The sequence below is a fragment of the Rhodamnia argentea genome, chromosome 6, assembly GCF_020921035.1.
Source record: "Rhodamnia argentea isolate NSW1041297 chromosome 6, ASM2092103v1, whole genome shotgun sequence".
NCBI classification, from domain to species: Eukaryota; Viridiplantae; Streptophyta; class Magnoliopsida; order Myrtales; family Myrtaceae; genus Rhodamnia; species Rhodamnia argentea.
The window spans coordinates 22,935,695-22,951,602 of record NC_063155.1 but is presented as its reverse complement, the minus strand read 5'-3'; the positions used below and the strand labels follow the sequence as shown (position 1 = coordinate 22,951,602).

At 40.4% G+C, this 15,908-nt stretch overlaps 3 protein-coding genes across 5 annotated transcripts; 2 read left to right on the top strand and 1 right to left on the bottom strand.

The window, feature by feature from the left end:
* Positions 1-228: 228 nt before the first annotated feature.
* On the top strand, positions 229-1,593 carry LOC115734142. Its single transcript, XM_030664740.2, has 3 exons — positions 229-567; positions 662-720; positions 831-1,593. The coding sequence occupies exons 1-3, from the start codon at positions 453-455 to the stop codon at positions 978-980; spliced, it is 324 nt and encodes a 107-aa protein (XP_030520600.1). The 5' UTR covers positions 229-452; the 3' UTR covers positions 981-1,593.
* An 895-nt stretch (positions 1,594-2,488) lies between these two features.
* On the top strand, positions 2,489-3,218 carry LOC115734141 (histone H3.2). Its single transcript, XM_048281477.1, has 2 exons — positions 2,489-3,000; positions 3,076-3,218. Exon 1 carries the CDS (start codon positions 2,588-2,590, stop codon positions 2,996-2,998), a length of 411 nt encoding a protein of 136 aa, XP_048137434.1. The 5' UTR covers positions 2,489-2,587; the 3' UTR covers positions 2,999-3,000; positions 3,076-3,218.
* A 470-nt stretch (positions 3,219-3,688) lies between these two features.
* Positions 3,689-14,721, bottom strand: LOC115734542. 3 transcript variants are annotated; one of them, XM_030665391.2, is made up of 18 exons: positions 14,544-14,721; positions 14,340-14,436; positions 14,171-14,227; positions 14,017-14,054; positions 12,822-12,855; positions 12,265-12,349; positions 11,584-11,675; positions 10,922-10,996; positions 10,475-10,566; positions 9,517-9,646; positions 8,194-8,286; positions 6,827-6,892; positions 6,448-6,539; positions 5,783-5,848; positions 5,629-5,695; positions 4,934-5,022; positions 4,731-4,857; positions 3,689-4,142 (listed from the first exon to the last, which is right to left on the bottom strand). In XM_030665391.2, the coding sequence occupies exons 1-18, from the start codon at positions 14,600-14,602 to the stop codon at positions 4,089-4,091; spliced, it is 1,413 nt and encodes a 470-aa protein (XP_030521251.1). In that variant the 5' UTR covers positions 14,603-14,721; the 3' UTR covers positions 3,689-4,088. The 3 variants fall into 3 exon arrangements, with proteins under 3 accessions (XP_030521251.1, XP_048137433.1, XP_030521252.1); XM_048281476.1 differs by lacking the exon at positions 14,544-14,721 and having other exon boundaries at positions 12,822-12,929; positions 14,340-14,363; XM_030665392.2 differs by lacking the exon at positions 14,544-14,721 and having other exon boundaries at positions 12,822-13,649; positions 14,340-14,355.
* Positions 14,722-15,908: the final 1,187 nt, after the last annotated feature.

Below are 15,908 nucleotides of genomic sequence, written 5' to 3'. Positions count from 1 at the left end.
TTAGTTGAAGGAATGCGCCTGTAGTGTGAATATGGACAAGAGAGAGAGCTGGGTCTTTGGCAAAGGAAAATGTCACATGGCAACCCAAGGCCTCTAGAAACTTGACTATGTTGGGCCCATTCGGATCCTCTGCCCCTCTCTCTCTTTCCTCTGCGTATTCTACGACTGCCAAGTGTCATCTGCTTCTCTCTCTCTCTCTCTCTCTGTCGTCGTCACAGGAGCAACGCCCGGATCACTGGTGATCAGTAGTAGTACCACAGGGAATGAAATAGGGGTACGAGAGTTTGCTGTCACGTCACGTCACGACGAAAACTTTCTTAAAACGTTCGTCTCTACTCCCTCTCCTCCTTCCTCCTCCTCCTTCATACTTGCCGCCTCTCCTCTTTCATTTTCTCTGTCTCCTCTCGCTCTCTCTCCCTCCCGCAGAGTCCCGATCGATCACACGACAACATATGCAGACAATGGTGGTTCGAAGAACATGTCTCGCTGTCAGCCCTAGGCTTTCCATCTCCATCCTCATTCTCGTGCTGCTGCTGCTGCTCCTTCTGTTCGCTCCTTCCGCTTCCCGTAAGTTCACCATCAACTCCTCCTACCTCTATTTCTCTCCCTCTGGATGGCATGTGAAAGTTAGTGTTTTGACGACGATTCATCTTTGTCGCAGATGGAACTTCATGGAGGACAGGAGAGAACGCTGCAGACACTGCTCCTTATTCTTCCGAGGTAACCATGAACCAACAAATATTAACACGTTACTTAGTTTTACCCAGCATTCCCATTCCCATTTTGATGTCTCTTTCCTTTCTCTCTACTTCGTCTACGTGTTTGAGAAGATCATAGAAGGGAACAGAAATACGAAGATGGCAAGAGATCCGGTCGTCGGAGGTTATCCATCGTCGCTTGTCGACGTCGAAGACTCTGCAAGACAGGTCCCCACTGGGCCCGACCCACTCCACCATCGTCGCAAACCCGTTTCCCCTTAAAAACCAAAACGAACCCAAACAAGACTTCACCTTTTTTCCCTCGCAGATGGTTAGAAAATAGCGAGCAGTGATTAAGAAAGACTTGACCTTTTTCATCACCCCCATTTCCTTTCCTTTCCCTTTTCTTGTCTTTTTCTCTTTGGATCCTCCCCTGTTCCGTGGATAGAAAACATGAGCTCGCGCTGCTGTACAGGTGATCAACTGTTTCTTCTGATACGATATGCTCTGCATTTTGCACACTGGCCGAAGCTTGCGCGATGATGACCATCATGGGTTGCTGTTCTTGTAACGAGTTAAGTCACCATTGCATCGGAAAGGGAAAATGTCCATTGACTGCCACTCCATTATTCCCCCCACCCCCCACAGAGATCTTCTCTGATGGACAAAGAATGTTATCGTGGTTAATCACAGTTTCTCTCCTGTCCCCTGCTGCCTGACTGTTTTTCTTTATATTGCATCTTCTTCCTTGCTGGTTTGAAAATTTTTAGGATTATGCTTCGGAGATAGAAGTGCTGATATACCGAAAATGAAAACCGAGGTTCCCTCTTTTTGTTTTGGACGATGGAATATCAGATTGTATTTGCACTGTTTCTAAAATGATTAATGATGGTTGTGGAACCGGGGATTTTCTAGATGAACAAAGGAAAGAAAAGAAAACGAAAATGAGGACACTCTGTTCGCTTTCGCTATCTGCTCCGGTGGGCGTTTGGTAGTTTGGATTTGAATTTACTGTCAAAGTAAGCAGTTCAATGCAAATGAAGAAGACAAGGTTGGATAGGATAGCAAATTATCCTATCTGGGTGCTTGGCAACAACCCTTCGGACTGGATTTGTTCACTAATGATCTGCTAATCCCTCGGTTATCAACTTCATCGATGAAAAAATATTGAAGCAACCGTCCGAAAAATTTGCGAATAATATACAGGTCTATTGTGCATCAATAGTCGTATACTACAGAAATATTCGAGATACCCCCAGCAAAAAAAAATAAAGCTTAAGCATGCCAGTCACAAAATCGTACAAAGCAGGAGATTGAAGTAAGTGACTATTTCAAAAAGGCTGAGTGAATTTGTATTTGCCTTGAAGAAAAGAATTCGAATGAGATTAGTATTAACCACGTTAGACTTGTGTTTTAGCAATTTAAGCAGCCTGTTCATGCTTCTTTTTTTAATTAAAAAAATTTGGGTTAGGATTAAGAGGTTTTCCAAAGTTTTTGGGTCAACTGCGAAAGGATTGAACGTCCGCATCCTTGGAGAATATGAAGAATTTCGAATAAGCTTTCGTTCCCACCTCAACAAAACCCCCCCACAAATAATCCCATTGGCCAACAACTTCGAGCACAGATCGCGATCCGCGTGAAGTCGATGTGGCAAATCCCAACCGTTCCTAATCAATGCCACCAACGGCCACGATTGGCGTCCCAAAACCATCCGAGACATCTCCGAAATTTTAAACCTCCCGCGTCTCTTGTCCCCCTCTCTTTGTGGATATATATATGCTGTTCGAACCCTCCACGCCTTCCATCAAAATCAAAGCTTTCTCTCACTTCCTCGAGAAGAACCGACGCTTTCCTCTCGCTTTCCTTCGATTTCTCTGTCGGTTTTCCCGATGGCACGCACGAAGCAGACCGCCCGCAAGTCCACCGGAGGCAAGGCCCCGAGGAAGCAGCTCGCCACCAAGGCCGCCCGGAAGTCCGCTCCAGCCACCGGCGGAGTCAAGAAGCCCCACCGCTTCAGGCCCGGGACCGTGGCACTGAGGGAGATCAGGAAGTACCAGAAGAGCACGGAGCTGCTGATCCGGAAGCTGCCATTCCAGAGGCTGGTGAGGGAGATCGCCCAGGACTTCAAGACCGACCTGAGGTTCCAGAGCAGCGCCGTCGCGGCCCTCCAGGAGGCCGCCGAGGCTTACCTGGTCGGGCTGTTCGAGGACACGAACCTGTGCGCTATCCACGCCAAGAGGGTCACCATCATGCCCAAGGACATCCAGCTCGCCCGCAGGATCAGGGGAGAGAGGGCTTAAGGGTTCCTTGAGCCGGGTGAAAGGGAAGGCGGATCTGGGTTTTGTATTGGAAAGAATCGTGATTAGATCAAGATTAGATGTTAATTTTGCTCTCTTCTGCTGCTAGGGCTCTGGCCTTTTTTGTGTTTGCATAGGTCGTTTAGCTTTTAAAGATCTCTACTGTGTAAATCAATGGGAGCTCAGCTCACTAATGAATCAAGTTCTTCATCTTCAACTTCAATCCACCTTCCGTTTCGTGGTTTATTTTACTGGGAACGTGTCTTGTCTACTTGGTTATGCTGGGTTCCCATTTCCAAGAAACTACAATGGTTCGACTGAGACAAATGCTCTCCATTCAGGACTTTTTGAAAGGGCAATTCTTCAAATGCTTTGGGATTTTACTGGCCCATGTAATTAGCTTCATGTAACTTGAATCTTGCTTTCTCTTGCCTTTTCATGGAAAGTCGTGATTTCTTGTTTAAGACACCATGTCTGGCGTATGAACACAGATGCTGGGTATTCCCATTTCTTATCCATGGAGTCATGTCTTTGGTCTTCCACTATTTAGTAAACAGGAAGTTATGCAATGATAAGAGATGCTCTGTGAAACTATTCAAGCTGCCCCAAAAAGTCTTGTAAATACAAACCAAGATTCAATTTTGCTGGGATTCTAGTTTGTTTCGCAACGTTTCTGCTAATCTGCATTTAATGTTAAAAGAAGCCTCAAGGAGAAATGTTTCCGAGGACCCTAAATTCACTACTCAAGCCGACTGCACAGTAATGGCTAAACACATAAAGGAGCTATCACTGAGGCCAATAGAGAAACTACTCCCAGTCTTCACATTTACAGTAGTACCTATGTACTGCTTCTTTTGCAATGCTCATCAGTTATCTGTATCTTCTGTTTTCTACAGTATCCCATGAAAGTCAAATCCTTCTGCAGCCTTTTCCTCTTTACCAGGGGCCTCAAAGCCATTCGATTCTCTGTTTTGTAGGGTCGCAATGAGAGATTCTGTTCTGCAAAATTCTTCGGTTAATTCAACACCTCCACTGGATTATAGAGCTCATTTCCAGCAGAATACCATCTTCTTCCTTGGGGCTTCAACAAACATTATTCACCCGAGAGCCTCTCATGCTTTTGAGATATCAACAGCAGTGAAGCAAGCTGAAATTAGACATTCACCATCTGTGAGATTTCTTTCACAGAAACTAGAATGCAAGACGAAGCAGACATTCAAACGAATAAAGTGAGAGCTAAGTCTTCTATGCAAATAATTCTCAAGAAAATTGTTCTAGCCTGCATCCTGATAATCTGATAGCTTCTAGTCTTTTAGTAATTGTGCTCCCATTGCCTTGTATTCTGTTTAAGAAGGATACCGCTATCCTAGCACATATGGGTCAAACACGTCATTGGAACTTATGAAGCATGTACAAAAAGCAGCAGTAAACCTCAGATTGAGGACGTCCCAACAGATAATATACCCAACAGGCAACACTTAATATTCAATTTGAATCAAGTCTGCCATTCTCCACCACAAGATTCCAAAATGAAAGGGCGGGAAGAATGGACAAGGGAAAAAGAAAAAGTGGACGGTTTACACGTAATAGGCAATGTGCAGATCTAACAGGTAAAGCAAAAAAGCAAATCAGACAAAAGTGCTATGAACCAAACCAATGGAGCTAGATTTGGAGTAGATATATAACAAATGGCTAGTCACTAGCGAAAGAAATAACAAATAGATCAGTCCCAAACCTCCGTTCCAGCAATTATGGTACCATTGGCCGGATGAGTAGCGCATGCTGTGACACCTTCAGACAGAGGAATAGATCTATTTCGCCTAGTTCGGCTACTAACTTTGGAAGACTTACGCATATCTTCACTGGAAATTAAGACAACAAGTTCAGTGCTATGAATTTGATGCAGGAAAAAGAAAATGCTATCTAGAGATTCCTTACAAATAGTCCACATGACTGGGGGAACTGACATCTGGAAAGAAATCCAGAATATGAATTCCATTTTCAGGTACTGATGGAACCGCATAGATCTGCATAACATAGAGCAGAACAGTAAAACAAACAGAAAACCTTTTCATGGGGATATACAGTCAATTTTCCAACAATCAGAGATCATGTGATGTATTAAGAATGCATATGCCTAGATAAGACGAGGACTAGCTATGCTATTTTGTTGACCACTTAACGATATACTATTTCCTCTGTCGTTTTATAGCCAAAAGACATTCTAATAATTCTTACAAGCTTACATCCCAAAAGATGTAACTTTATGGGCCCTTTTGCTTTTTGCTATGCTGTCTTATGCATTGCACATCAATCTTGTATTATGGTGCACCACAATTCAATATGATGTTTGCTTTTTTCAGCTACTCTGAACCTAAAGTTTTTGGTTCATAGTATCTCCAGCCAGAGTTAAACTCTTGCAATCTCATCCATACTCAAATCGCTACAGCTCATTGCGGTTGCTAGATGTGAAAGGAAAAGGACTTGAGGCAATGTTATAATTGCACTACTTTAGGAAGTGAAAGAATGAAAGCTTCACAACGATTCTTCTGACAACAATGTGATGAAACATGCACTGTTATTGAACTAAAAACATTTGTTGAATCTCTGTAGGAATGGAGAAGAAAACTTACCGAATATGTTGGAAGCCATGATGGTTTCCTCAAGTAGAATAAATTGCTTGACAGATCGGCACCCATCCTAAATCGATCAGAATAGATACAGTACAGTTTTAACAATACAATTAATACGTTCACCATTCATTAAAATTCGTTCAAGTTTACTCACAGCCATGCTGGGGGAGGGCAGTGAATATGAGTTACACAGTGATTGTAGAGATCCAAAACTCCAGACCTGCATCAAGTGAAAAATCAAAATTTAAATAAGTTAACCTAATAACTGAGATCGCAATGCAGGTCCTCATATTTGATGGTAGAACGTGTATAAACGAAGCAAAAACTTCATTTATACTGACACCTTGCATCTTGCAAGTGCCCACACCATTCTTAATGCACAAAAATCTCTTCTGATAAAGATGAAATTTTCACTATTTATAACATTTTCAGTCAAGAAATTAAAGTCATACTGCCTGGAGATTTTATTAGGATAATGGACTAAAAGTGCAGGACAAACAAATGGAGCTACCAAGAACCATGTGAGAATGGTGGTTCACCAAATACCAATTGACAAAGACGATTTTCGCAAACCAATACAATAAACTATGATTTTGGATGAGTTAAGACTTCAGAGTACTTTCTCAGGGATACAAGAAGTTACAAATAATCTGTTAACCAAGCTAGGATGATAATCAGTATACACCTACAACTGATAAAGCAACACACAATACAATTGTGTGCTTGTTGCATCCATAGATACTCAAAGTAACAAAACACCAGTCAATCAAGAGAAGCAGAAAAAACTACGCAAAGTAAATACATGCATCACCAGCCTACCAGCCATCATCAAGATGAAATGCCAATTGATATGGGCAAGAAGGATCAAGATCAATCGAGTGTACTTCCTTGGTAACAATGTCTGATTGTGCCTGAAAAAGAACATGTGAGTGCAGCCATTATCACGAAGAGAAAGAGGTTCATACTTATGCTGCAGAGTCAAATAATCAATAGTTGACCACAATTTTGTGTTTTGAGTCGCGGTCAAGCAGAAGTTCTTAAGCAGAATGAGCAAGCACCACAGGAAATCAGTGAATTAAATGCATGGGTTATAAGCTCGACAGCCAACACGTTGAGTTTGAATTGATTCCACATGCTTCAATTAGGATTTTAATTGACATTACATGTTGCATACGAGAATATTGCAACGTGCATGTACCTTTAAAGTCTCGATTTTGTCCAGCATTGCAGTCACCTTGAATGACGTAAGAGGCAAATTTTGCACCTGGATGTGAAAGAATAGGAAATATTGAATTAAAAATGATAGTATTCAGTTGACAGCTATAGCGGTGAACATTTTATTTCCTACACCTTATACATGTCATACAGTCAAGGTTGGAACCCTGTTGAATCAGTGGATTTAGTTGACTTTACTGCAATTTCAAGTGATTCTCTTATGCACTTAATTATTAAGGGATTTCCTTCTTCTGGCCCTAAATTTTGGGTTTTGATCCCCTAAGCTTTTGACTTAATTGAAATTATCAAAAAATAAAAAAGAGATCCAAGCCCAATATCAAATCCACCATTGATGCATTGCCGGAGAATGAGCCAGAGAAAAGGAAAGAAACAATTACAAAAAATAATAAAGGAGCCGGAGGTCCTTAAACTATTGCAAAATATTCAATTAGATCCCTCGACTCTTTTTTGTGCAATTTGGTCCTCAAACTATATACTTTTTTGTTCGAACTGGCCCTTCCATTACAGAAATGAACCAAGGCACTGACGTGGCACTTAATTTCCATTAAATGATGACATGTCACCCTACATGGCATTAAAAATGTAATGAATTTTTATCAGGGTTTTAGAAAATAAAAATCTGAAAAAATAGAAGGACAAAGGAAGCAAAAGGGTTTGATCAGCCAAAGTATAAGAGAGGAAGAAGGGAGGGAGAGCTTCAGCGGCGGTTGCAAAGCGTGCAGCCCAAGCACCGATGAGGCCGCCGTCCCTTGCTGGGGTCAGGCAAATCCCTAAAGTGTTGCAAATTTGAGAGCTTCAGATCAATTCAATTGATCAATGTGGTCAAGAAGATTAATTTATCAACCACCTTCACCAGCGCTGCCTTCTCTAATGACAAGGGCAATGGGTCACAGCCTTTTCCCTCTGGGTTCGCCTGAGCCAGCTAGGGCCGCTAGCCTTGACTGGTGCTTGGGCGGCACCGCCACCGTAGCTCTTCCTCCCTCTGTCTGTTGTCCTTTGGCCGACTGAGCCCTTCTTTATTCCTCTGTTATCTATTTTTCGGATTTTTATTTTCTAAGATATTGAGAAACATTCTTCAGAATTTTAATGCCACAAAAGATGCCATGTGGAATGACACGTTGGCATCTATGGCAATTTAACGCCACATCAGCAATCTATGATTTCTGTAAAGAAAGGACCAACTCGAACCAAAAGGTATATAGACTATGAGTTGAGTGGCCTAATTGAACATTTTGCAGGAGTTCAAGGACCCCATTGCCTGTATTCCTTACAAAAACTACCACCAACTCTTTTCCTACAACAGTTAAAGCAGCAAAATAGCTATTTTACCTCTCCAGGACGTTGAAAAGCACCAGTTTCTGTCCTTCCTCCACGAATATCCCACATATAAATCATGCCATGCTTACCAGCTCCAAAGATGGTCTGCAAAAGTTTATTACATGTATACTATAAGCACTTGTTAAGCCACTTCTTTTCGAAGAACAAATGTTACATAAAAAAACTGTGGTAGTAATGAAAACAATGTGATTTCATATATGGCACTAGAAGTCACATGCAGAACATTAGAGGTCATTTAACAAATTCTTTGCTAAACAAGGAAGCGAAAGATGCTATCTGCTCTCTCTAAAGTTGAACTATTTCATGTCGAAGAACAGCCTTTTTTTTTTGTCTGTCGACGAACAAATATTGCATCAACACCTGGCCAGAAGGGAAAAACAATGTGGTTTTGCAATTGGCGAAAGTAAATGGCAAAGAAAGCATCTTGAAATCAGAAATTCTCTCATAGCTGCTGTTTGATGTGAAGATGCATACACAAATTCTAACTACTATCTCCGAGGCATGCTTCAAGGCTTCTTCAAGCGATGGAATTTGTTAGAAACTGACTTTAGTACATAAATCATGCAAACTTTTGACAGTAACTTAGCATTTAGAAAAGTTGATAGATTATACTGTATTGCTTTTGTATAACTCCAGAAAAACAGGTAGATGACTGCCTTATATCATTGAATTAAATCACGGCAAAGGCATTCTGACAATAACTTACGTTGGTTTGGTCCTTTAATCATGCCAAGACAGTATCTAGACATCAGAAATAATTGAGAGATATACTCTGCTACTTTTGTCCAACTTAACTTCAAAAGAATAGGTAGACGATTTGCTTTTTCATCAAGTGAAACCTCAGACGGTAGCTTAAATTCTAACCCAGAGGTCTGCACAGAGACACTACTTTATACAGTAGTTACCAACTTACCACATTACCCCAGAATATTAACTGTATCAGGGTCCCATCATTGAACAAGAATAACATGGAATAGACTTCCAGTACTAGCCTATCTTAACTGCAGAGTACGTATTGTACGTTACACAAGGTCAAAGAAATTAAATCAATCCAGGCAGAATCATAATTCAATAAAAGGGCTCTCAACAACGTAGACCATTTAAAGAATGCTGATATAAAAAAAAAAAAATGCGGCCCTTTTGTTTCTTCTATTAAACTAAGAGCTAAAACCTACAAAACTAGAAAACCTCCTAATAAGTAAACTCGAGTTCTACAGAAAACGTACTTCATCATTTCAAAAAGATAAAGGTCCGTCGTAATGAAGCACCAATCTACATAGCAATAAGGAATTCCAGAATTGGCTTAGTAATAACCTGATTTTCAATGTTTAATTGGAGACTGTTAAGTGAATCATGCGAACCAGTAGTGAGCTCCACATATGGAAAGACACTCACTCTTCTATCCCATATATTAACTGTACCATGTGTATCAGAAGCAAATAGCCTATTGAAAAAGACAATCAGGAATAGGCTGTTAATGGAAAAATAACAGAACTGCAAGATGTAAACCAAAGAGAAGTGAACTAAAATGAGTGCATGCAAAACCCAAGCCTAAATTATGAACAGTAAGGTACATTAGCATAGGGCAGACCATTTCTAGCAGCAAATATATGAATAGTATCCTCAAAAGTTCAATGCACCTTCAAGAATCTCTGAAAGCAGGACATCCTAAAGATGCTATAATTGCATTTACCAGACATAGCTTTTTACTACAGAAGTTGCAAAAGAATAACAGGCGCATTTCCAGAAGACAGTTTATCATCATTTGCTAAACTATTCACGCAATATCTGTGAATACAGAAAGAATGTATGTCAACCCATTAAAAATTTCCAAAGCCAGTGCCAGTTAAGGATGCCAGCTTGCACCAGTCATGAAAGAATTGACTAACAGAAAAAGAGGACAGGAATCTAGTTAAAGGTGTTCCTCCCAGCTTTGCCAAGATATAAAGCTACTAGAATATATGCAGTAAAGGGATAGACATGTCCACAGAGTCCTCCAAATAATACGTGCTGTACTAAATTTTATTGTTGCCCATGTAGTTTGAAATCAAAGGCTCTCAAGCACACTCTGCAAAATTATCTTCGCCTCTAACATCTCATAACTATGCAATTCATCTAAGAAGTCTAGAGAAGCATCAGTTCCCGTAATAGCAAGAAATACGAGCGGCCATAAATAAATATCCCTCATGATCACACAATTTCTTTTGGTCAGTTGAGTCCATTGTATGATGTGAATATTAGTCCTCCGTTTAATTTCGCTTAAACAACTTACCTTGTGGCAGCTGTAGAAGTGAAAGCAATGTCGGAGAAACCTTTATGTACATTGGACCCGCGAACGTTGACAGACTGCCTTGCTCTTAAAATCTGCATAGGATTAACAAAATTTACTTGTGGAAATGAAGAACTCAGTTTTCCTCCAGGATTCAGCCTGTAAGTAAAAGTTATAGAAGATATTAAAGACAAGAGCAGTTCGTTTTAGATTTCATTCACTTAATACGTAAAAATAGGAAGCATTTTTAAGCTTCCGAAGCTTCTGTGCTAGAGAGAGCTGATTTATGGATATTAAGAATACCGACTCTTCATCATTCCGCCTCTTAAACATGGGAGCTCTATACACCACACTCTCATGTATTTATGTATAGACAACACAAGCCATCACCAGATCTACCATTAGTTATTTTTCGCTGGAATTTTAAATGAATAACGAGCAAAAACTTACTTCAACTGGCTCGGAGGAAATATAGCCAATATCGAACAAAGATATTTCATTACTCTTCAGAGATGCACAAACAACCTGCACCAGTGAAAAGTTCTTATAAAAGCACCATAGACTCAGGAGGAAACAGAAGGAGCCACGCATGACAGAATTAGCATCGCAGTGAAGAGATGCATGACATTGCAATTCGAAGATACAGGATCAGAAGTCTATTACAAAAATAAATACCATGAAATTCTAATAGACATCTGCACCGTCACTGATTGCATATTTCGAAGGCAGGAAGATAACACACATACAGACATGAAGTTAAGCATACATTAATCAACGGGTTCATAAAATGTTGAGATTAAGATGTAATCCATACTCATGTCCAAAAAGAATATCCTAAAAGATACATCCGTCATCCACAACAAAGCAGCGCATAAGAAAGCTCTTTGTATCCATCACAGATTTCATATTGTGAAGGTACGAAAAATAACATGGATGGACATAACGTAGGGAATACATTAATCAGCTTTCTGTCCTCAACTAGGCCAGCATATGTAATGCAATAGAAAAGTTATGTTTAGTATCAAATCTATGAATGTTGGCAGGCAGAGGAATTATTCCAAGCCACAACAGAAAATGTAAAAAGCGGGCCGCAAAGTATATAAGCTCCAAACCTCATTTTGGCAAGCAACATTCCAACGAACAACATCAAGTTGTTCTGGTGAGGAAAGATGCATCACGTTTTTGGCTTCAATCTCCTTTGAACCTAACAAAGCATGCACTCTCTGGGAATGTCAACTACAGATAAACTCAACAGTATCATGACTCAAAAGAAAAATGGAGTAGCACACATGAATCTAAAGGGATTCAAGAAGCTGCATCTTCCCAGTAAATAGCCTGCAAGACACTGCAATGATCTAAACATGTTATAGCTCAATAGTAGTACGACTTTGAATTTGCTAGTGAAAAAAAAAAAATTGACAAAGAGTGATATCAGATAGTTAAAGACAGTTGTTTGCAATTGTATTGCATTGTGTATGCAAAGAACAAATCTACTGGTTCTTATCTTAGTAGAAAACCATGATATGTGCCAGGGAGCAGAGGTAGACAGGTAAGTAAGGTCAAATAAACCACGCAAACAGGGTGCGTTTCTTCTAAAACTGCACTTTGCAAAATGACGTGATTTTCACATCATGCTAATAGTTGAGTATGTCACCTTCCAGTGGTTTCAATAGTAGCTAGAAAGAAGGTACTTACAATTCCCCAACAAGCAACTGTCCTAAACCTCAAAAATCATTTATTTATGTGGAACTAATGAGAGGAAAAAGTGGTAAAGCTTCTGCAATAAAACTTACATGGTTGATTACTCTGACAGTAAAGGGTTTCAAAATCATGAATTGTCAGGCAGCCTGATTTTGTTACAGATGCCAAGTAGTAACCCTGTGAAAACGAACACAGAGGTGAGGACACTAGCACAAATGAGAACTAAACAAGTATAATTTCATGAAGAATCTTCAATGTTTATATTATCAGAGTGAGCCTCTGCAAGGTACTAACACCTGCAGCTGTCATGCTCATGCATACTAGTAGATATATGAACCAGAGGGGGAGAGGCAGAGAGAGAGAAACTCCTGCATGTTCAGGGAAAATGGCCTGTTACAATATCCCAACACAAGCATTCTAGTATTGCCTGCTAAATTATTTGCTTCCCATGTATCTTCAGTTCAAGGTTGACTGTGTCTTAAACAGATATACATGCATGTGCAAACACAAGGACACAGCCAAGGCAAATATGCAGGAGAAAAGTCTGATTCAGCCAATTAATGATACACTTAAAGAGTAAAAGCACCAGAAAATCCAACTTCATAAAAAAGGTCATGAATTAGAAATTCAGACTCGTAATATTATTTACCTTATTGTCGAAGTCCAGACAAGAGATGCCTTGCCTAGTAAGGAACAAAAACCAGTTAACTTTGGGGCATCTTGATCTAATGAAATCAATCACTTCTCTTCGCATGGGCTTAGGAAGAAAGAAGCAAAAACATAATGAAAGAATGCATTAAAACCATACTTAATTGAATGGCTCATGTTGCTTATATTTAAATATTCTAGGCAAAGAGACACATGTACATAAGAGATACGATTATTCTTTGGCATATTTTTTTCGATCATCTTTGGCAAGACGAGATGAAATTCTACCAACATACGAAACTTTATCAGGCATATATTAAAGTTCACATTAAGGAGTATCAAATGGAGTAGAAGAGACCTAATAAAAAGACAGGTATATCTAGTACTTACCGATATAAAATGATCAATATAGAAGGCAACTAATAAGGAAGGTGCTTGTACCAATAGCAAGCAACCCCAAACCCCCTTTCAAAAAGGAAGAGGCGAGAAAAAGGGAAGCATTGATCAAGATAGAACTCCTGGACATCTGGCAACCATGTCAAGTAATAAATCCTTTTCACAACTCCATCGTACGACACATAGAAGTGTTGTAGGTTTATTACAGGCAGCTCATATATTCTATGTACAGTAATTTCAGCAAAAGCTCTTGCTGTCCAATGGTCAAACAAAATACTGATTTTTGTGTGCCAGATTGTAGTTCTCCACTAAATTCTGCATCTTATCTTTCAGGATATCCATGTAAGTAATTGTAGACACTTCAGAGCAAGGGGCATTAAGCTCCTCTACCAAACTTAAATAAGTTGTTTCAGTCCAACACTGAGAGGACCATCTGCCGACAGGCACACCGTATTCAGCTATGAAAGAGCTCAGGAGAGTATATATATAGGAGCAAAACCAAGTGAGTGCATTTTTTGCCAGAGGTGATAAGGTGTGCACAGTCCCATTAACCTATCAAGAGTCTGTTGAGCTCTTTCTTATGAACAAATTGCAAAACCTACAGTTAAAACTATTTGCTAGCCCCTCCTGGATTCCTAATACCTGGGGAGTTTATCTAGTTTCAACCTCCTCCTACACTTCTACAATCCATTTTAGCTTAATCTATCCTCCAAGAGTCCGTGGTCGTATGCATATAAGGTAAGAATTAAGTACAGAAAATATCGGCGAACAGCAGAAAAAGAAAAGGAAGATGAATCTACCGGGGACCCATAGATGATCTGAAATCAATCTGACTCAGCTGCCCAAAAAAGAAGTACGATTATGTTAGCCGCAAGCACCGAATAAGTAAGGACAAATGAACCCACAGACACAACAACATTCGCATAAGAAGCAAGAGAAATGGTACTTCCGTACATAGTTAGTCGCACATGGAGCTCCATCAACATGATATCGATGCGGAAATGCCCCGACCTTCCAGCATAAGTCCAACAGTGAGAAAAAAAAAACAGGGGAAAACCCGGAAAACGGACGAGCAACAAAGCAACGCAAAGGAACACGGAGGTGGAGACCAAACGAATTTCACCTCAGAATACGACTGCATCAGTAGACTGGACAGATAGTGGCGATACTTCGGCTCGAACCTACCGTTCAACTCAACGGCGCTTCTCTTCCATCGGAGCCTTCGACACGAGATCATTTTCATCAGACGCGGACGCGATCAAAGTTCCCGCTTGATCGGAATCGAAATCAAGGAAATGCGCGAGCTGGGGAAGTGAAAAGGCGATACCTTTGGACGGTCCTCGAAGCGCGAACCGAAGGCTTCACCGGGACGAGGAACTTGTCCATCAAAACGGGTTGCGGATTCAAATGACGGAGAAAGGAACTGCGGTTTCGGACAAATGAGAGCGTGGCTTCAGAGAGAGAGTTGTGTGTCCGAGCACCTGTTTTCCCGCCTCGGCTACACTCACTTTGGGCCGGAATTTGGGCCCATTTTTTGTTTTGAAAAGGAAGAATCTGTTTTCTTTAAACGGCACCAGATCTCCGAGCGAATCCGATATTCTTAATTGACCCGAAAAAGACAAAAAAAAAAAAATCCGATATTTTTGCATTTGGAAGTGCTTCCTATTGAATGCCGCAAGATTTAAGCCGCCGCAGAAGGATTACTTAACAAAAAAAAATGTGTTGACAAACATTTAGCCAAAAGGGTAACGTCGCAAATAATCCCTCAACTTTGATTCGACATTAAATGCAGCCTCTAGACTTTTAATTTTGTGCAATACGATGAACCATTAGTAATTATTCAATGTAGTCCTTTTGTTTGTTTGATTTTCACATAGTGTAGAGAGTAACTTGAACATTATTTACTATAAGTTCATAGACCGTATTAAACAAATTAAAAGTCCATAACAATATTACATGTCGGGTCAAAATTAAAAAAAAAAAAAAAACCATTTGTGCCATTTTCACTAAACAAGATGCCAGGCTTCTGGTTTCTCTTCTAATGTTGCTAAATTCGATTGGCCTCATGAAAGTATCACGGGCTGGATGTTCCTAGGCCTCCATCCATGCGCGTGTATGATGCGACGAACCAAAAGTCTCGTATCCCTACTTCTCCCACACAGATGTACCCTTGGAAGTTAAGCTTGATGGTGTCATCACGAGGAGCGAGCGATGAACCGAGGATGAAGCAACTAGTCCGTGGGAATGGAATCAGGACGATTTGTGTTAGGACTTCTAGGATAGAAGGATTACATCGCTAGAGAGCTCCGAAGGCAAAGTTGGCCTCCCAGTGTACAAACTAATCGGGAGTTGATGTCACTTTCCTAATGAAGACATAGCAAATCAAAACCAATTATTACTTAAAGTATTTTGCTCGTCTAACTCAATGCACATGGCGCCCGAGCTAAGCTAGGCATAGTATGACTCAATATATGGCAGCCATTCGCCGTACTGTTCTAAAAGGCAACATCATACATTAGGCTGGCCTAGCATGTGCTCGACCCATTAGGCACCGCACGAGCTGATTCCACGACTGAAATCTACCAACCCATGACAACAATATATATGCTCGATCAAAGCATGTACATTTCTCAAATGTACAATGATCTTGAACCGACTTACGTATGGTGATCCTTACATGAGGAAGTACAAC

Bases quoted from the DNA above. Each gene is read 5' to 3' on its own strand.
- LOC115734142 (XM_030664740.2), top strand. From the start codon at position 453: ATGCAGACAATGGTGGTTCGAAGAACATGTCTCGCTGTCAGCCCTAGG. The intron at 568-661 runs GTAAGTTCACCA...TCTTTGTCGCAG, and splicing joins GTTCGCTCCTTCCGCTTCCC to ATGGAACTTCATGGAGGACA. The intron at 721-830 runs GTAACCATGAAC...GTGTTTGAGAAG, and splicing joins CTGCTCCTTATTCTTCCGAG to ATCATAGAAGGGAACAGAAA.
- LOC115734141 (XM_048281477.1), top strand. From the start codon at position 2,588: ATGGCACGCACGAAGCAGACCGCCCGCAAGTCCACCGGAGGCAAGGCC.
- LOC115734542 (XM_030665391.2), bottom strand. From the start codon at position 14,602: ATGGACAAGTTCCTCGTCCCGGTGAAGCCTTCGGTTCGCGCTTCGAGG. The intron at 14,228-14,339 runs GTGAAATTCGTT...TTATGCTGGAAG, and splicing joins TGATGCAGTCGTATTCTGAG to GTCGGGGCATTTCCGCATCG. The intron at 12,350-12,821 runs GTAAATAATATT...TCGTTTTCACAG, and splicing joins GTCTGGACTTCGACAATAAG to GGTTACTACTTGGCATCTGT.